Source organism: Acanthaster planci, linkage group LG20 (assembly GCF_054643075.1).
Source record: "Acanthaster planci isolate LZ-2023a linkage group LG20, COTS_SCS, whole genome shotgun sequence".
In the NCBI taxonomy this organism is placed as follows: domain Eukaryota; kingdom Metazoa; phylum Echinodermata; class Asteroidea; order Valvatida; family Acanthasteridae; genus Acanthaster; species Acanthaster planci.
Window position 1 is genome coordinate 3,084,153 of NC_141796.1, and position 21,666 is coordinate 3,105,818.

The following is a 21,666-nucleotide window of genomic DNA, read 5'->3' on the forward strand; positions in this document are numbered from 1 at the left end:
AATCGTGAAAAAAAGATGAGAAAAAGCGTCACGCATGCCAAAGATTAAGAAAGATAACGAGATCAAGGCGCTCCGTGAAAGGAAATTAATGTCGACGGGATGCTTTCAAAAATATCTCTCTGTCGATTCTTAAGTTGTTTCATCATTATTATCTCCTTCACACTATGCTGTGATTTTGATTAAAATGTCAGGTGTATGGAATTGCAAAGACAGAAGATTGCCTTTGAGATTACTCTATCCAAAATAAGTCCCTCAGAGATTAATATGCTTAGGCTGCGTTGCAACTTAATGATTTTTGTGTTTTGCAGCAAAAAAGAATTCCAAAAGTGTTGAGATTTCAAAGAAAGGAGGCAACCTGGATTAACTTGTCCACCATCCCCTTCATAAAGAATTATAGTGAAAGTACGTGAATAGTCTTTTAATTGCTTGAAAAACAGTGTCCCGTGGCACTTGATCTTTTCATTGCTCTTTTTTTTGTATGAGATTGCCAACACAGTTAATAGCATTGAACAACAATGCTAAATGCCTAAAATGCAACAAAGCATAATGAAGGGTTGAATGGAATGAATGGTTGTGATCCCAGTGTGAATTGACAATTTTACCGTCCCATCTGCTGTATTTTATAAGTTCCATTGTTTCTCTCACACGTCAAGTGCTTATAGTTGGGCCGAAACCTTATTAGTGACCTAAAAAGGGACGGTACAATTTATTGGTACAGCACGTGACAACTTCCCTGAGCAAACCTAGGCTGAGTGCTGAAATCAGGTTGTCTATTTCTGAATGAAGAAGAAATTGATGGATTTTCTTCCTTGCCAAACACTTTCGGAAAAATCTCTCCACAAGTTCTCTTGTAGGCTAATTTATTTTGTATTGTTCCATTATCTAATCTTTTGAACAGAATGAAGGCACCGCGCGAAGACAAGGCATCGCTGGTACCCCAGGATTCCTCTGATATAGAGGAAGGGGAGATGGCTACCAACCACAGTGCTGGCGTCACTTCCGGTGGCAAGCGGTGCTGCAGTAAGTGCTGCCCTATGGCCAAGCGCTACGTCGTTGCTGTCATGAGCTGTGTAGGGTTCTGCATATCGTTCGGTATACGCTGCAACCTGGGTGTAGCTATTGTGGACATGGTCAACAACAACACGGTGACCATTAACGGGCAGAAGGAAGTACACGTGAGTATTTGCGGTCAATCTCCTTCTCTGGGTAATGCTGAGTAGTGCACCCTCACATCTTTAACCCTCACTAATGTGCAGCGCGTTCGATTACTTCCCTAGTGCTTATACAAGAAAGACTTCGCTCAATTTGACATTCATGGGACATCACTGGGACAGCCCAGTTCTTTTTGGGGCGGTTCCTGCTCTTTTCCCTCAGCTCTCCGAAAAAAAATTGGCTCTTAAAAGCGACGTTTAAGAAAGATACGATGGGATTGCCACGACTAATTGCACGACATAACTCAATTTCTCATAATCGTGATATTGGAGACAGTTTCACACCCAGAGAGTATTACTGGAAACGAATATGAAATGAAATATGTGGGACAAGGCTGATTTGTTAGGTTGCTAACCTCGTCCCCAGTAGTTACATTCTTTTCGTCTCAGTGATTATACATCTTTCTGTGTAACTTTGCCTCAAGCACCCTCATTGATACAGTAAGAGCGGTTGTACATGGCAACCATCTTCTTGGTCAGTGCTTTTATTATGGGGGATATGCAGAAAAGACCTTCCGTGTATAACTTGTATAGCAAATTATTTGTTCACATCATGAACTTGGTGCTTTATACCAGCTCCATTGCGTAGTTTATGTTTTAGTGTTTTCCGTAAAATATTACTTCCGCTCCATCTCGATAACAGTCCCCTCCACACTTTTCAACTTCGATCTCTCTCATTTCCAAAGTTTTAAACAAAGGACAAGACGATTTTAGAGAGTGAAATCAGTCTCTATTTCGATTGATATAATTTGAAAACAGAACGTCTGAATACTCGAATGATATCTCGATCTTTTGCAACATCAACAATTTCACTTTAAAATTTAATTTTAAAAAAGTTATGAAATCAGGCGTTAATTTCAACGGACCGCCGGGCCCCAAATTATTTCTAATTTACATACGTCTGCAAAATCATTGGACAGGCAAATAATTCTGTAATACGATTGGAGATCAAGTACCCGTTGAAGCGTACTTATTTGTTTACAATTCGAAATTTCAGTTAGTCTGGTTACCTTACCAAAGGCTCCCTGAGGACTCTTGATAAAAATCTGAGGTCAGGTATCACCGACAGGTATAAATAGATCATTACGCAACATGTCAAGGGTCACAAGGAAAACCCTGGGTGGATCTTATTTTTAGATGTACATGCAGGCTGTTTATGTTGGCGGTCACTTTGAAAACATGCAAGAAACTCCAAAGAATTCGTAGGAAGGGAGCAACAAGTGTTGAATATAGGCAACAAGCAACAGAAAAAATATATATCCTTCGGTTTTGGTCACGTGGACATTGGGTGACACCGGACTCTTGACAGTGGCACGTCTTATATAGAATTAGGGCGCCCTGGATTGACTGATCTGAGACTGGTTCGTGGCCTCGACTTTGTCGCTGACATAAATTGTATAGAGCCTGTAGGCCTTAAGTGTGCAGACAAAAATAAAACGAAAATAATCGTTTTTGTTTCATTCTATGGTGCTTTTTTATGGTTATTCCAAATGCCAGTCAGTCGAGGATAGGCAATTTACGATTTAATAAATTAAAGTGTTTGTTTTAATATTGTTTACTCTCAGAGATAGTACTTTGCCTTAACGAGCCTTCTGGTGAACCTGTTATTAGGTTTCCCCGTTGCTGTTTGGTAAATTGTGGACATTGTTGTTTATTATTTACAGTTCCGAGAATTTGACTGGGATCCCAGAATAGTTGGGCTTATGCACAGCTCGTTCTTCTGGGGTTACATTGTCACCCAAGTGCCTGGTGGCTACTTGGCGTCTAGAGTCCCAGCGAATAGGTAAGTCACTCCCTGCAGGGTTCCAAAAATATGAGCAAAATTACTGGCAACACTGAAAAGTTAGTATCAAAAAGGACAGTGACTCAAATTCGCTCAATAAAATAGACTCAGCTTTTTTTCAGATTGATAAAATGGACAAACACAAATAATTGGGAATATGCCTGAGCTCTTCTTTATTAGTAAAATTTTGCCAGTGTATTGGCAAACTGGCAACAATATGCAATGAAGTGGGGCACACCTAACCCCCTGGGCTTACCAGACCCAGTCATGAGTAAGGCACACTCGGACCACCATATATGGCCCACAGACCAACACCACCAGCCCTAATACACAAGGCACACCCATACCTTGTCAAAAATAGGGCACACCATCCGCCATTACGAAATAGCCTTAACAAATGGCAACACCAGGCCAAACAACTCGTCACGGCCTTTCAACACCGATTAATAAAATTTGAATGAACATTAATAATGAACTATTAATTAAACCATTCAGGCACATGATGTTCCCTTGTTTACCGCTATGAGCTGCGGGAAGAATGGCCCTTGTTGAACGTACAGGAGCCATTACCATTGCGTGTCATCACGTACCGTTACTGGTGTCATAGTATAAACATTACATGATGGGTAAATTCCCACTTTCTGCAATACAACTACTGACCCTTATGATAGTGCACGAGAAATTTCAGCCAAACGCGGACCCAGGTATAGACAGGCAACACGCTGAAAGGACAAGGTAGCTAACACATTGGAAAACTACAAGAGAGTTGAAATTCCACACATAAGGTTGGATACAAATAACCGATTCCCGATGTTTAGAAAAGTGCACCTTATCGTACCTGGACAAATCCATGGTTGTCCATTTAAACTGTGGGTGATAACATTCCTCCAATTTACGAGAACGGGACTTGGCCCATTTGTAACCACGCTTTCTGTCCGTGGATGCTGGAGCTGTTGTACCAAATTGAAATACCTGGGGCAAATATCAGACCAAACAGGTTGCGCTCGTGGGTACAGAAACTTTGTGTCTTCCATCAGGGCCAGAATGTGCTGGCGAATGCAAAAGGCATCCACTGATAACAAGTCATTTGTGGCAATAAGAAACACAATTATTGATGGAGGTGGCCAAGAAATCCTCGCCACAAGGGAACACATATCATTAATTTCGGCCCAGCTACGTCCATTCCAAAGAACTGTCCTAGTCAGACTAAGAGTCCGAGTGGCCCAGCGCGCAATGGAATCCCCAATGATGCAGATCGGTCCTGTGAAAAATGGAAGAAAGGTGTGGAGCCCTTGGTACGTTACTGCATATTTTGGTCACAAGTACAAACAGGGACCACTGACGGTTAAATATATGAAAAATTGCATCTGATCGCCAACGACCCATTCATTGAATCAACCTCAATGATCCCAATTCAAAAGCAGCCGTTGCTGCCCCGATGCGGAAGGAATGACCTTGACAGCGGAGGCCGTGCAGTCCACAGAAGGAAAGGACCTTTTTCAAAATTGCACTTAATTGATACCTAGGCAGGGGACTACCGTCAAAATGGCAAAATAATGGCTGCCAAATTGAGGGACGAACTGCCACATTGTCCTTCAGTGCAGTGACTGGGCACAACCCCAGCTCAGTAGTTTGGGTCAAGCAAATTGTTTGTGCCGGGCCCATCTAGATAGTGTTACCCTGTCGAAAGGAGACCAGCACTGACGTGTCTTCAGTATTCCTGCGGCGGAACTCAATATCAGAATTGATAAGCTCTGGCTTCTGTTTTTAGAATATGCAGCAAATCCCCCACCCACCCCCCCCCCAAAAAGGCAGGAAGTTGCACTGCTTTAAACATCAAACTTTCAAACTGAGATGAACAAACGAGAGGTAGTGCCAAAATTGACAAGAATATTGGTAATCTAGCATCAACATCCAGCAACCTTCAACAAGCTTTGTTACTAGAATATCTTGCTTTGGTTTACCCACCCATTAATTTTAGGAAAAAAGTCACACTCCAGTAATGTATGTTGAAATTGTTCCAGGTGACAGATCTCTTAAAGACAACCACGCTACAAACTCAGAAATTTCATGGGGTGAAGCAGGCCAAATGGTATTTGGTGTCCAACCTTAGGTCAAAAGGCATTCCAGCCGAATGTGTATATCCTTTTTGAGTTTGGGGCCAACGCAAGCCCCTAAAGGTGGTTTATCTCACCTTTCACCACACTTGAGGAAGGATCGACAGTCGAGTTGTTTCTTTCTCGGCATTTGAGGAGGCATTGCGAAAGCGTTCCATCTAAAAATGGGACAAAGCATCGGCTCGTCCATTATGCGTGCCTGTTACATGAACTACTCCAAAACGTATGTTGAAATTAGGCATTCTGACGCAAATATATGCGCAACAGGTGCATGATATGCGCACAACTGGATGTTTGCTTGTTGACAATCTGCACAACTGCAGTGTCATCAGAGTGAAAGAGTACTTACGATTGGTTAACAGGTGGCCCCAACACTTCACGCCATTACCATGGGAAAAATTCCAAAATGGCAAAGGATGATGGATTCTCTATTCGTTCATTTTGCCATCTACCTTGTGTCCTTTAACACTTTAGTGCAGATTTTTGGCACCTTTACCTCAGGCACCCGGATTTTCTGCTGTAAGGTGTCAATATCTAAACCTAAACAGGTGATAGTTTGAGTTGGGTCTTGTATTTTTCCTGTGCCATTGGCTCACCCAATTCAGCACACATTGTCACAAGTGGTAAGTAATGCAGAACATGACGACTGTGAAGAACCAACAAATAAAACATTGTCTAAATAATGTGTGATCATGGATGACTTGGCCATGCACTTGACTTGAGATTCTAGGAAAGTACTAAACTTCTTAAACAAAACACATGCCACTGCTGACACCATAGGGAGGCACTTATCAAAATAAAAGCTGTCATCAAAGAAAAATCAATCAACAATTCATAATCAACCGGTGAAACAGGGAGGAGCATGCATGGAGGCAAATTTGATTCGGATTTTGCCAACTAAGCACCAAGACCTGCGCTCAATGCCATGGCAACTACTTGGTCAAAGAAAGCATAATGTACGTGATAGTGGTTCTTATCAATGAAATAATTAATTGAACCCCTTGAGGGAAAGACAAATGATGAATAAGCCTGAAAGAATTTGGCCTTTGCTTTGGCATTAAGCCAATTGATGAACACCTTATATTAAGACCGAAGTGAAAAGGGGCTGGGACATTCCACCTACTGGGTCAATTTCCTTGCCAAATTTTCTCTGACAATTCGGGGATTTTGAGCAGCCGACAAGAGGTAGTGAGAATCCCTTAGACCATCGTATCCAATAGGAATTCTATTTGCAAACCCATTGAGCAATATTTTAGCATCCTCCCGATTAGGATGTTTAGTCAGCCATGATGCTTAGACTTCAGCCCCAATTGGAGTTAGGGGCACGGAAATTTTTTCATTCTTGAGACGAGTCCTTAGGTTGAGCACCACCGTTTAAGGGGAGTTTCCCAACCCTACTTACTTCAGTTTTCCCAACAGATTTTGACCTCTCAGTATTCTTTGACCAAAACGTTTGAACTGGGACCCAGACCTACAAGGCATATCCATCCCCATGCACAAAAGAAAAACATTTGCAGCACTTGTGCATGAACTTACATGCTCGAATATGACATCCCCTTGGGCCAATACAAAAATTTAGGCCCCGAGCACTAGGCTCAGCATTTTCGACTAAAAAGCTTGAGTGGGATGCCGGCATTACCGGTGCAACTACTCCCATAATCCACAATTCGGTAACCAAACCGCCCCACAACCTGGAAGGTTTACTTCCTGGCCGAGACGAAATTGCTCATTATATCGCTTCCACCCAAAACCAGGGAATTGCCAAGCGAATGATTTCAGCACAAACAATAACTCTGCAAAACGGTGAGGGTGCTTTGGGAGATCAATAACCATAAAGGTAGGATATGCTGAGGACCAATCGTGTCAATTTTCCAGGTGCAAGCGGCTGTTGCTTGGCACACTTCCATGAGATTGCCTTCCACTGTTAAGGTGAGCTCGGAATTCAGATTGGACTTGGCAAGCACTGCTGCTGCACTTTCTTGTAGCAACAAAGAGAGATCAGTGTAAGCCCCTTGCCAAATCTTTTCCTTAAGGGCTAAGGGAACATGCCCTCCTAAGGGCGCATAGCCATCTGCTCGGGGAACAGGCTGTGGGGAAGCCGAAGTCTGTATGGACCCAGCAAGGACAGGAGCAGTAGCTTTAAAACTATTGTTGGAGGACTGCATCGATCTTGTACTGGAAGCTGGCAGCAACACACTAATGGAACCGCGACCCATACTACCCAAGGAACTAAAATTGCCCCGATACATGAGGGAGGAAGGGGCAACTGACTAGCAGGACTGCTACTACCACAACTAACACTACTAAAGCTACACACACTAATATTTCCACCATTAATGGGCATGAGAAGCGGTAATGCACTAACCAAACTGCTAACATTGTTCTCAGTGCTGTCACTAGTACTGACTTGAGTGCCACCAAGAGAGCTAACATTATCACCAATAGTAGCCACAGCTGATAGGAGCGCTCTGAGGTTACGCCTACCACATCGTCTTGGTTCCACCAATGGAGCTGCCGGAGCGCTAGTAAAACTAGGCCCCGTGGAAGCATCTGGAGCACGGCTCAGCGTAGATACTGGTGCTGACCGCTAACGTTTTGAGTTCAACACGCTTGCTGGCTTCGATAGGCGCCGCCTCTGACGGGGGTTGTTGGGGCATAATGACCAATAGTCTTAGTCTTTTTCCCCGACAAATGTTCAGACAAATGTTAAAATTGACGACTGTAGGCATGGTAGGGCCAGACTGAACGACAGTTGGGTATGCTTATGCCATATTGTGAAATACTGCAACAGTTCTAAGGACTGTCAAATCCAATGATTAAATGAAGAAGGTTGAAAAAGAAGATCCCTGGCCCTGTCATGCCTGTTGGCAACCAGAAAAGCAGTCAAGCAACCAATCCTTGGCACAGTACTTGTATCTGAGGAAGTGTTCCATCTCGCTGATGACCCTTCTGAACCACTGCCAAAATGAAGAACAGAAACAATCCAGTAACAAATTCTTTGCACAGGACTAGGCCCAGGCTCCATTAATATCCAGGGAAATCTTCCAAATGCACAGTGTAAAAACTGATAAAACTACTGAGTTAGGCCTCTTGGTCTAAGCCCTATAGCAGCCGTGCCAAGGGCAGACAAGTTGAAGTGAGTTAGCCAAACAGAAATGGATACCTATCTGATAGTTCAATTTGACAGTTTTAATTTCCCGAATGTGTTTCCCAAAAATGGCTTTGACAAAGTAACCTCAAGCTGCATTTTACTTTCCCCCCAACAGAGCCAGCTAAGTGAGAAGCCTTCCTATTGGCTAAAAGTTTGAAGCAGCCTAAACCCTCATTGGCTCAAATCTTCTATCTTGATTGTTGATCAGTGTGCATAAATTAACGAGTGGATCCTGATCACAACCCAGTGTTGTTTCCTAACCGAATTCTGTACCTATTTGCATGGGCTGGAAAGTATTACAATTTTTCTGCAATAACATGAAGAGTTATCCCATCCCATCAAGCAGGCACTGCAGAATTTTAGAATTTTCCACTAAATCTGCCATGACATTTGTACTTAATCAAACTTCACACAACCACAGACTAGTTGCTAAAAAGTTCCATAACGTAAACTGTCCTGCTTGCAATATATAAATTTACATAGGCAAACACAACCCCACACCTTACCCAGAATGGCCACCGTATAATATTCATGATAAAGTTACCAACACTGTTCTTAATTGGCTGGTCCTGGTCAGCTCAGAGTACTCAGTTCACGTAAAATTTGCAATGGCACTTTGTGCAGTGATTCTCCATGGGTGGAACCATAGGCTAGGAATGCATGTGCTGTTTATTGCCAAAAGCGGTGTGTAGTTATGCACTTGCATTTTAACAGTGAAGATGCTGATTAAGGTAGGTCATTTCCTACTCTGGATAGTTCTTTGTTCACTGTGTCCTACAAACCATGGGTTGTAAGGTTAATTCCATAGATTCCAACCATATCTGACTTAAAATAATGAAATTATGAGAATGAAGCATTTTGTCATGATAAAATGTCATATACAGATTATTTTGAAATGTTCCGATTTTGTACCTACTGCAACGCATATATACAAAGGTGGATAATATGTTATTTAAAATCTCAAATTATTGGATCAACGGAAGGCATTCAACACTCCTATGAAATCTCATCGATACAAAAACGTTACAGTAAAACTCTTAAGTAAACATTTGCAACCTCAATCCTCTTTTTTGTTGTGTCTGTAATTCATGAACACATGTGAATTCTAAACATTTCAACAAAATTATGTTGCTTTGATCAACAGTTAAACTATAAACCTTTGGTTAACTTGGTTCGGTAGCAGTCATTTTAGAGCAAACATTTAATGCAAGTTACGCTCCATTGCACATACGATTTGCCAGAAATTAAGACAAAAAATTGTGTGAGCAGGTGTTAGGACTGGCAAATGGTTATTTTTGAGATAATAACAACTCAAATTAATTATAATTGTGTTTGGTTGTGCTTTCCTTTTGTTTAATTTTTTGTCATTAAATTGTACTGACATGTCAAGTTCCTCTCGTCTCATGGAACAGGTCACTTCATGGGGCGAAGGTTGAATTCTAGGCCTATACATGCATTTTGAACCTCTATTTCGTGACCGTTTGACTTCGCGTTAGTCAGGAATCCTGACGTTAGTGATTTTAACTCAATATGAATCAATATCCTGCCACGGGACATCAACCTGCTTGGCATGGAGCCGCAGATAATGCCAAACCATTCGGTGTAAATTTCAACAGGCCATCAACCGGTCCCAGGGGTAGTAAGGAAGCCGAACTACGACATCAAATCGAGGAATTTATTTCTGGCACCTGGAGAAGAAAAATGAAAAACGCAGTACTGGCAATAGACCCTGAATACTGCATATATTCGGGGCCGTTGTTATAAACTGGAGCTCTTGTCAGTTTTCAGTTTGAATGCAAGTTAAATGTCACTTTGGCTTCTTGTAAGCTCTTAGTGTCTTGCGGTGGGTTCAATCGGAGTATTAACTAGTATTTCTATATTCTTTTTACACAACCAGGATATTTTGTACAGCCATATTCATGTCGTCTGTTTTGAACCTCTTCATTCCGTTGGCATGTCACGTGCACTACTCCTTGGTAATCGTCATCCGGGTACTGCAGGGACTCATAGAAGTAAGAACTTTCAATCTTTGCTCATGAGTGGAAAATCTCTTTTATTGCAATATGTACATGTAGGTTGGGGGTGCTATAATTGCCCCATCTCAGTGTGTAACAATGCAGCTAATTCATTCTGTCTTTCCAGTCACATTTCGTGTGTAAAGGCGTAATTATGCTTAATCGCTTGCGCAGCCACCAACCGCCTTAAAGGTCCGAGCAGCACAAGTGTCGATGACCCGTACAGAAGGAACCATTCGAGTCGGTTTCTGAAGACGGAAAATCCATACACGTCGTCAAGTCATCCATGCCTTTGGTCCCTGGCCATTGGCATAGTACCTTGCCCATCGACACATATACAGTTTGGCTCCCGTAGGTTCTTTAGGTTGACTCACACTTGGCGCGAAAGCGGACACTCGCGAAGTCGTGAGGCAAGGTCAAAATATTCGTGTTGCAGTTTCCAAAAACATTCAAACATATTGAACACATTTTATGTTCAAGTTAATTTCACTACAAACTATTTTGACGTCAAATTGGCTTTGCTTTTGCGTTCGCAAGAATTATGATTCAGACTTCAGGATGGGCCCGACCTGTTGTAGGAAAAACAATTCAGCACTGGAAATGTGGTTAAGCTATTGAAGGCTTTATAATCCATTCAGATAGCGATCCCATAAGATGCTAGTGTGAGCTCCCATTTTGTACAAGGAACACGTTAATTTCCACAGTCCCATGAAAAGCAATGGTCACCATTTTCAGATGGTCCTCCTTTTTCACTCTCCATATTCAAGCTCCAAGAAGACCCTTAAAGCTCACTTTCTCCGCCTTCCATGTTGCTTTCTGTTAGCTGTCTGTGCTGTCTGTGTATAATGTTAATGGCAAGACAAGACTTAGTATCACAGAAATGCTTTTCGAATTTGCGTTCAGCTCTTGATGATTTGTGCCCTCCAAGATCACTTACTTGAGGAAACTTTTTTTTATCAGGGTGTCGAATACCCGGCCTGCCATGGTATGTGGAGTAAATGGGCGCCACCCCTCGAACGAAGTATGCTGGCGACCATTGCTTTCTCAGGTTAGTGACTTGTCCCCGACTTGTGTCACGATTCTGGTAAGCGTTTTCATCTATCACTTGGTCATTCGGGAGTTAAAAGTATCAACCAAATGGACCAATTTGTGTGTTGATCGACAACTAACCAGCCAATATAAAAAATCAATACTTTGAGGCGCTAAATCAGTAACGCTGAGACGGCTGAGTCATTTATTAGTTTATGTGTCAATTTACACAAGTCAGACATTTGACCGATGCCTTGATATATGTAGCGATCGATGACAGATCAACTCGTCTTTATCTTAAATTCCATACATCTTGATGCCATAGAAAAATGCGCTTCCACCAAATGATAAAGCACTTTAAGCCCCTCCCTAGAAGTAGGAAGTAAAGTTTCATCATAGGCCTATCCGTTTTTCGGAATTCAGACCTCAAATGCGTGGGTCAGATCAGAGACACAAACGACAAAACGATGACCATAGACATGAGAACAGACAATCTACTTTTGTGAAATATTGCCGCTTCAGTGTAGCGATTTGGCGGGAAATAGATGCACTCTATCGTCGATCCCGCCATTTCGAATGACAGTTTCTACCAGCCCTATCCGGATTCAAAAGACAGCTATTTCCTTAGTTTTCAGTAACCTGTTTCCGGCTAATTACAGCTGTCAATCAGCATTCCGACGATACCGTTTGCGTTGCTAATGCATTGGGGGCGCACTTCCGGATAGCTAACGTATTTGTGCAATATCATTGCTGATTATTTCCTGCTAGGTTCCTATGCTGGTGCTGTTTTTGGTATGCCCGTTGCTGGGCTGCTTACCGAGTATGCCGGCTGGCCAAGCGTCTTCTATGTATTTGGTGAGTTATTTTAAAGCTGTTGCAATTATACCTAATGGCAAGGTTGGAGATCGGTGAAGCTATGTGGAGAAACTCGCTCCAGGAATGATAAATAACCCTTGGTTTAAGAGGATAACCTGTAGACCTAACAATATTTCCCACTTCTACTCAAATGCAAATGCAGGCAATTTTTTGGTGGGGTGTGAAATCCTTTCGTTTTTTGTTCTTTTTTTTATTCTGGGTGGAATGTTAGGAATTTAGGATGTAATCTTACGTACTTTTAACGCATGTATTATCTTTCTTTTTGACTTTTGTGTGTGTGTATGCTATTCATGTCTTGTCGGTATCACGATTAATGAGCCTTTTGCGAGTTGAGTTTGGGTGGGGTTTGGTACTCTTGTTTGTCTGATCGCCTGGTGGACATGGCAGTACGAGTTCCCCGGGCTTGGACGCTGTTGCCGCGCCTAGTGGTTGGGGACGAGGTTTTGCTGACTAAAAGCGCGGGGCTGGTTATTTGTAACCTTGTTCTTCATCGTGGACGGTGTGCGTTTGTGGGGTGTCTCCTCTGTGGCTTAGCATAGATTTGCCCCGAGTCGCGAGGTATCGCGGCAGTGCCTTTGGTATGTGGGTGGGTTGCATTGTTATCTTCGCGTGGGTTTGGGGGACTTAGGGCTTATATATATGTGTTATCGGTGACCGTAAAGGTAATTGAAGATAAATTTATTTTTAATTTATTGCCTACTGATTCAGCTACAATCTTGTTTATCATTCCTTTTATCGCGTTATACATTCCTTTCCATTCCTGTTTTTCATGTGCAATTGTATGTATTTATTTGTTTCGTTTGTTGTGGCACCTAGGAGAGCAGCTTGACAGCATATCAGTAATTCAGTTTTCTTTTTTTTGCAATCATGCATGGGTGTTGCTTAGCTCTTCTTTCTAGTTAATTTTCGTACATGCGTGCTTGTTTGTAACCTTTGCTTCCAGAATTAATAAATGAAATGAAATGAAAGGTGATCTCCCTACAGGGTGATGTAATTGGGGGCTTTTTACATGAATCTGGGAAAAAGGGAAATGAAATAACCCCTTAACCAAAATCACCTTTCACTCATCATGTCCTTCATCCAGCAACGCTCCCTTTACGTTACATGATGATTTTTGTTTCTCACTCGTTACTAGTGTAATAAGCCTTTTGCGAGTTAAATTTGAATAAAATCTGGTACACTGAGTTCTTTGCATTCACGTGACCATAAACATTCTTCATACTAAAGACACTGTTGCCAAAGATACTTCGTGATTCGGGCTAGGCCTTGCTTACCAATACACTGTTTTTAACGGATAGGAAGGGCAAAAAGCAACTAGTCTATTCCACAGATGGCGGTCGCTATGCAAACGTTTGCCCTCGAATTGCAAGGTATAGCAACAGTGTTTTTAGTCCGGGGAATTCAAATTGTTGTGTTTATGCCAATCATATAACTCAGTGTACCTGATTTTATTCAAATGTAACTCGCGAATGGCTTATTTTGTCCCCTGATGAACAGACATAAAACTCTAGATTCAATCAGTAATTTCCATGACGCCCAGTTTCCACTCTTTAAAACCGTAGGCCTACTTAACAGTAGACGTTTTATATTTTCACCTCCAACAAAGCTAACAACATGCCTCCCATTCCATGTCTCCTCCAGGCTGCTGTGGTATTGTATGGTTCGGCTTTTTCATGTATTTAATCTACGAAAAGCCGAGCACACATCCAACCATATCTGCAGAAGAGCGGACGTACATAGAAGAGAGCATAGGAGAGACTCTGACCATGCTACCCATGAAGGTAACATTTTTTCACTATCTTGGGACTTCGCAGATGAGAATTTGTAACTTTTATCACGTCATAAAAATTTTAAAACAATGGTATGCATTTATTTCTCGTGATTACTTTGTGGCTGAGCAAAAGAGAGCTTAACATGACAGACATTGGCATTTTTTAAACCTTTCTTTTATGTTTAATGAATCCTGATCGCTCGGGATTCAATCTTAGAAATTAACAATCATGCCCAACAGTTGTTACTGTTAAGTAATGTAAGAAAAAAAGTTTGGTATTGCAACGGTGCATGTGCCCAGCTGCATCATTGTTTGCTTTGGGGTTGAACTAAAACGGGAGATCAGTCCACATGTCCGTGGGTTGTGGTAGTCCAATCTTCTTTCTGCATCGTTGTCCAGTCGATTTTTAAAAAATACAAGTTTTTCACTGTGTTACTGTTACAACCTTTATGAAAATGCTGAAAACTAAAACTTTGGCCTTGTTATACCCCTTAAGATATTGCGCGTCTGTGAGGAGTTATTTGTCCCCGAAAGAAAAATAAAAGCATTGAATGTTGTGCACATGTTATGCACACAACCGCGCGGCGACATGTATGCTCAACTACACGTAAACGTCACATGCACGTGTCAGGAACCACCCTCACGCCATAGCTGCAAAATATAAATCAACAGAATGTAATCACTACCCACAAGCTTGCATTATGGACAAAGATTATTGTGATAGGAAAAACGAGGGAGGGGGCTAAATGTCTGGAAATTGCAGATTTTGTTCAAGAAAACAAGCTTTGCTTAGGAGTGGCACTGACAAGTTCGATCAAGGCCCATAGTTAACCACAACCATCCTCCAGGTCTATAAAGTAACTCTGGTCGAACGCACTCTCGTCGAATTATGAGTGACTATCTTCTTATTTTTAAATACTACCCTCAAAATATCCCATCCCGTGCACCAGTAGAATGAATAGAAAGTCGTGACAAGATTTATTATATATTTAGGCTAATGTGACAATCGTGAGTGGAGTGTTATTTCTTTTTGTCCAAATAAATGAACTGAGCAACGTTTTCGGTTGAACCAATCATCGCACAGCTTTGATTTGCATAAACAAACAAAAAACTGATTTGACCAATCAACACCGGCATGTGTTGATCCCGTTGCAGACAGGTCTGTGGGTTGAGGACGAGACTAAGGTAGGGGCGGGGCCCGGCAGATGGGCGAGAGGAGTGTTTTATTACATCAAGGCTAACGTAAGTTTGGCAGTTTTCAATAAAGCTGAAAGCTGCGTGAACTTTAATCATCGTAGCCATAATAATTAAACAATACGTAATTTTTGTTTGATTTCTCACTCCTTTCCTTAAACCCTGGTGTGATATAGCCATCTTTGAGTCGATATTTGGCTAATCTTGTTAAAATTGCAAGCCACACCACCCTCCCAATTACTGCATGATAAAAGGCTGATTTTCAGTAAGGAGCGTGCAAGTTAGTATGGAATGATAGCCCAGCACAGTAGCATAATAAAACATATAAAAATGATTGCCTCGCAAAAATGGCATACAACAAGCCCCTTGTCCAGACTTTACTGCCTCTACTCATACCCCAAAGTTTAGTTTACATTTTGTTTTAAATTGTCTTCAAATCTGAACCTGGCTTTTAATTGATTAAGTGTCAATGCAAAACAGCTATGGCTGCATCAAATCAGCGATTGTAAAAAAACAACGACAGAAGCGTCGGTAGCTAGATTAATCTGTGTATCATACTCTGACGTTTGCTTTGAAACGTGTAAACGCGAAGTTGGACGACTTGCACGCTCTTCATCACGGAGAGCGGTAAATGGTGCATTGACTTCCACCAATAACCATTCAAAGTGGTCGCTTAAAAACCAGTTGCTTTTAAAACCACTGTACAAATTTTAGGCGGACAAACCATTTTCTACAAGACAAGTCAACCATAAGCATGTGGTGCTACCAGTCCGTATAACAGCTTCATTTCACCCAACACACATCGCAGTGTGTCCTACCGCACTTTCCATCCATGCTTCACGTGATTCACTCTGCTTCAACGTTATTGATTAGGTCAAGCACCATCTAGCGTTGTCCAGAACAAACTAACCGATGCTTCAGCCCTAAAATTTGTTTTCCAGATAGATGTTAGTGTGGTAGTTTTTTTACGTTTACACTTTCCCGATCGTTGCTTGAATGTGTAATCTGAGTTGTTTCATTTACTTTTGTTTTTTTTTTACTGGCCATGGTGAACGTGTAATCAAGTCAATTTGCTTGTTTCTTCGTATCTTTCATTTTTTGATCCACTACGCGTTCCAGCCCTTCATCATACCTTTTCTTGTTTAACTTTGAGCGACATATTCCTAAGGTCATCAGTATCCCTCCCAAGGTGTATCTTCTGCTTAAATTCACGTCCTATTGACCTGTGACAGAATGTCAATTCGTTTAAAATGGCAGATTTTAAAACTCGTGGTGGGACACGTGCCAGGAAAGTCATTGCGCTCTGCATGTACTCTGACTTCAGATGATCATGCCAATAACATGGAAGTCGGTATTACATAATGGGCGTTGCGACAAATTCAATAAGACCTAGAATCTTTGAGAGCACTGCTTGCCTGCATTGTTGATAAGGGGTCACTTTTCCAACCTTCATTATCAAAGATTTCTCCACACAAAATATGTGCATCCCTTAGCAGGAAACTGGCAGACATTCTAATTGATATTGTGAGATTTAGCAAATACCTTTTTAAAATTAAACCAATATTATACCAATCGGGAACACAAACCCACAGCTTTGTAAACTAACTGAACGGTGCAGTCTCGGAAACAAAATCGCTCCGTCTCGCGCATTGGCAATTTTGAAGCATGTCGGACGGCGCTTTTTTGAATTGGTAAATTTGGAGGAAACACAAACGTTCTTTTTACCCAAAAGAAGTAGCGCCCTCCAATAACTTCAAAAAAGCCTCAAAAGCTCAAAAAGGCTGTTTGTTGACTGCATGCACTGACGCGAGGCTTGACTGTTTTTCTTCCTTCATGCAGTTCTTGGAGACGCCTTGGAAAAGTTTCTTCACGTCACTTCCGGTCTACGCTATCATCGTTGCTAATTTCTGCCGGAGCTGGACATTTTACCTGCTACTTACCGGCCAGCCGTCGTACTTTGAGCAAGTGTTCCATTACGAAATATCGCAGGTAACAAAAAAAATGAATCGCTACGCTGAGCAGTGACAGATTTACAACAACCTCCGAACATCGCATGAGTTTCGATAGGTCAGTGCATCGTACATCTGCATCGTTTACACCAATCGTATTTTGCAGCTGTGGTCATCAATTTCTCGCGCGCTTCAATGATACTGGTATTTTTTTCATTACCCTGGCAGTGAAAAATGTTTGATATTACGGCATGTGAAAGGGTTTGTTTCCTGTTTAAATTGCAATCTCTTGCATGGTTCTAACCTCACGTACAAGACATCTTCAACTCAGGAAGCGCACAGTTGTGTTTTTCAGTACCACAGAGGACAATATCCTAAACACTATTGCAAAAGGCACTTATCACAGAGGATAAAACTGACGAAAAAAGGACAGACAATCGGGACAGAAAAAAAACTGTTTTCTGTGTTGTGTGTCTTTTCTCTATGGTAAAATAAAACATACGATCCAGTAGCTTCTGTGCAGGCAAAACACTGTTTAAACATTATGTGCTATTGTAAACTTTCACGTAATTGAATTCCATCGTTTGAATAAATAAAGACATGATTTACATCAAGAATTTGTAATCCTTCAGTGTAATGATTTTCTCTTTATATTTATTATTAGAACCATTTTGGAAAGGTACTCATTGGTATACGTATTTTGGCCTGTAAACAAGAGGTATATAACATCCACCAAATCTTCGTTGGTAGCTTGTAAAATGGAAGTACCAACGCCATCGCGGTGACTTCCATGCAAAACGGTCGTGTAATTTTAACACTCTCGATCTGAAGTCCTATATGGATGCCGAAGGTGTTCGTTCTGTACTTCTATTTTTATCTAACCACTCTCTGATGACTTCTGTTGTACTGGGAGGCTATAAACATCGAAGTGGAACTTCTCTTTCCCGTAGGTTGGTATAATATCGGCCTTGCCTCACCTAGTTATGGCTATAATTGTTCCCCTTGGGGGTCAACTGGCTGACTGTCTCCGTCGAAACCAGCTCATGTCCACAACAACGGTCCGAAAACTCTTCAACTGTGGAGGTAGGTGGACTTATTGCCACGTTTTTCCTGTTACATACTGAAGGATCCATTCACATAGACCTGTGATAACAGAATTCTCCGCTGTAAAAAAACTGAGCACAATTCTTTTGTATGGGTCTGCATATAATGAGAGCAGACCAACACCGCAGTAGGGCGATTCAGGTTAAGAAAACTTAACCGATGTAACCGATTTCGAGTGCTTACTCAATTCGACATTGTTATGTAAAGCAAATGACATCATGATTTCCTAAGTAATAGTTTTCCATTAGTGCTCAATTGTGTAAGTGGATCTGTATTGCGTTTTCCAGCACAATATACGTTAGTGGCATTGCATTGCTCGGCGCACTGCTGTAAGTTGCATAAATTAGCTGAAACTATTGTTTTCGATATTGGTCGATTTCTTTATGGTCTTGTCAAAACTGTTCTGCGTTCTGTGTCTTCATCATCCGTGACAATTATATCCGGTACCCCCCCCAACTTGTGCGAACAAAATTCCCGGCACAAAATCCTGAACATAACCCCTGCACATAAATACTGTAAAATCTTCTCGTCTACTGCAGGGTTTGGAGGAGAAGCAATATTTCTGCTGTTTACAGCGTACGCAAGGGGAAAAGAAATGGCAATTCTATGTATGTGCATTGCTGTGGGATCAAGTGGCTTTGCAATATCAGGTGAGTTGTATTAAAATCTTTATTTCATACAGATAGTCTGGCATAGGTAGACTATCAATAGTGGCCTTTACTGCAACACTCAGGAGGGCCTTTGGTAGGCCTTGCACGATTGGAATCCTTGGCTTTGATGCACATACCTTGACCAGTCTTTTTGTCTAACATTAGCTGGTTTTCGCTTTACGGCTTTCGGACTTTTTCCTGGAGGTGGGATTTTTGCAAGTGCATATGTTGATGACATCATGTGGTTTGTTTCATTTCATTTATTTCAGTTTTCGGGATAGACGTACAAAGACATTCAATACCCAAAAATATATTTGAAACAAAACATAAAGGACACAATATTTGACACAAAAGAAACATAATGTATGTTGAATAATAATACAACATAACATTAATAAAACAATTTCAATTAAAAAGCTGGTTTACACCTTGACCTTTAAATGAATAATAAATTCATAGGACTGAGTTTTCTCAAAAATGTTGTCAGCGTATTACCAAGCATTAACATGCTGTCAATTGAAGCCATAACTCTGGATCACGTTGGAAAACTCCTCGGTCGACATACCTAAAATAGCTTTGAGTTCCAAGATGGTCCAGAAGTTGTTCTGGTCAGAGAACAAGTTCTTAAACATAATGTATAAATAGTGGGCGGAATATGACTAATTTTCATACTTTAATACCAGTGCATGTGCTGCTAAAGGCATCTGCTAAATCAAAATTAATGATCTTAAAGGTCTCCTTATTTCTAGCACGAGCCAACAGCTCGTGTGTAACTAGTGTATGTTCAATGTACCAACCAATGAGTCGACTCGACTCTAGTCCCTCATCACAAAACTCTAATGTTCATGTCGTGTTGTTATTATCAAAAGTAAGATAGGGTGTGACCACACTGTAGTAATACAGAGGTGAATTTAAAAATACCTAAATTAACGTTTTCATTTCTCGTATTGTACTCAAATATTTGTGACTCAAACTCGAGCTAAATACTTGACTCGACTCTGTTTGCGTAATGACTCGACTCAGCTCAAGTCACGACGTTACAGTGACTCGTCTCGGCTCGATTCACCAAAATTGTGACTTGTTACAACTCCACCAACGATACTTCTTGCCAGTATATTTAGATGAACATTTTTAAACAGTACTAACAACATCATGATTAACGGCCAGGATTCGTCCCAGAGACACGGAGGTGGAACGCAAAGTATCGGGGTGCAACTTAGCTCTTAACTTTTCAAACGGTTATATGCAATTAGATACAGTGAGTTTCAGCACTGTGTCATTTCCCTTCGAACTTTTGTTGAAACTTCTAACGGCTTGAAGTTGCATTAAAGGAGAATTTTTAGGCTTGTGAATGTGCACATGTAACGACACTGCTCTCACCAATGGGTTTTCTTCTTTTCATCTGCAGGGTTTAATGTTAATCATCTCGACATTGCCCCACGTTATGCCAGCATACTGATGGGCATATCCAACGCTGTTGGAACCCTAGCTGGAATGATATGCCCAGAAGTGACGTCAGCACTCACTGCGAATAAGGTAAACACCAAGCGGATATGTGGACAGCATACATATAAACAGTAGTTCTACATACACAAGACGATTTCGAGTCAACTCGGACCCAAACAAACTCGGACCCATGCCAACTCAGACCAAAAGCCAACTCGGACCCAAGCCAACCTATTAAATGTCATTGCACAGGTTCTGTACGATACATATGATGCACATTGTTTTCAAAGTCTCAGCGGGCAGAGGCTTACTTGGCGTTTTCGGAGACAGTTACATGGTCAGGAAAAAAGCAAGACAGAGTTGGTGCAGTGGAGTTTGAGCATTGTTTGGACCAAAACATTCTTCAGACATGATTATCAAATTTTATCCAAATTAACTCTTTCGATTTGATTTGTGTCACTCGACAGTGACTGTCATAACCAACAAATCGGAAAACGCATATTTATGCGGCATTCAACTTCAAAACTGTGGGCTTGTTGTAGCAATGATCCAACGTAGGTGGAAATAAAGGAACCAAGAATTATGTCAATAGCTTTTTGAAAAAAAACGTAGTTAAGACTTTTGAACAAGCAATGGAACAACAGAAGTGGCTTGATACCAGACTTTCTTAGATACAGTTGCAATACCCAAAATGCGACTTTGACATGTAACGTATAAGGGAAGCTAGAGAGTTGCTAAATTGTAAATGCTAAGACAATTAACGCTAAAAAATTGGTGCAGGAAAACTGTCTTAAAATATACTTTTTATGCAACTATGTGTTTTTCTTCAGTTTACCAAATCCATTTGACTTCCTTTAAGGGTTTAGTGCATTGAAAACTGCACTTTTCAATGTTCAAAACCGTCCATACTTTTTCCAGAGAGCAAAGGACGCTCTTGCTCTGATGTTAGTCTAAAAGACATTGCTCAGTGTGAGGTCATCACTGTTCAAATTTACTCGTTTGAAACCTTTCTGAGAAAGCTTAGCTGTTTGGCTACTGCCACGTACTCACACAATAACAAATGACCGAAAAAAATAAACAGGAAAACCCAGCAGTGTTTTGTGCACCAGTCAATTCAACATTGAGGCTTACTCCTGGGTTGACATCGTAGTAATGACATAAATACGGAAATTCACATCAGCATGAAACCTAAAAGGCACCAGAATACCCTTTGGGACAACAAAAAAATAGAGTTAATTAAAACATGAAGGTAGGGGCCTACGTCCTCAAGGTTTGTAGAAAAATGGCATTGCAATCACATTTTCATGACGATTTCATAATACATCGATAACAGTCACATCACGGCACGGGTTCAGTCCGGTTCACTGCTA

At 41.2% G+C, this 21,666-nt stretch overlaps 1 protein-coding gene across 3 annotated transcripts in view; it reads left to right on the top strand.

Annotated features, from left to right (window-relative positions):
* The window catches only part of LOC110975478 (vesicular glutamate transporter 1-like), an 80,005-nt gene that overhangs the window by 54,326 nt on the left and 4,013 nt on the right, over positions 1–21,666 (top strand). For 2 of the 3 annotated variants that reach the window (XM_022228010.2, XM_087130352.1), the window contains exons 2-12: positions 899–1,175; positions 2,876–2,994; positions 10,160–10,274; positions 11,238–11,325; positions 12,075–12,161; positions 13,824–13,963; positions 15,109–15,195; positions 16,987–17,136; positions 18,047–18,179; positions 18,740–18,850; positions 20,259–20,386. In XM_022228010.2, coding sequence (XP_022083702.1) covers positions 899–1,175; positions 2,876–2,994; positions 10,160–10,274; positions 11,238–11,325; positions 12,075–12,161; positions 13,824–13,963; positions 15,109–15,195; positions 16,987–17,136; positions 18,047–18,179; positions 18,740–18,850; positions 20,259–20,386 — 1,435 coding nt within the window. The remainder of the gene's footprint in view (positions 1–898; positions 1,176–2,875; positions 2,995–10,159; positions 10,275–11,237; positions 11,326–12,074; positions 12,162–13,823; positions 13,964–15,108; positions 15,196–16,986; positions 17,137–18,046; positions 18,180–18,739; positions 18,851–20,258; positions 20,387–21,666) is intronic. The other variant, XM_022228011.2, reaches the window with a different exon arrangement.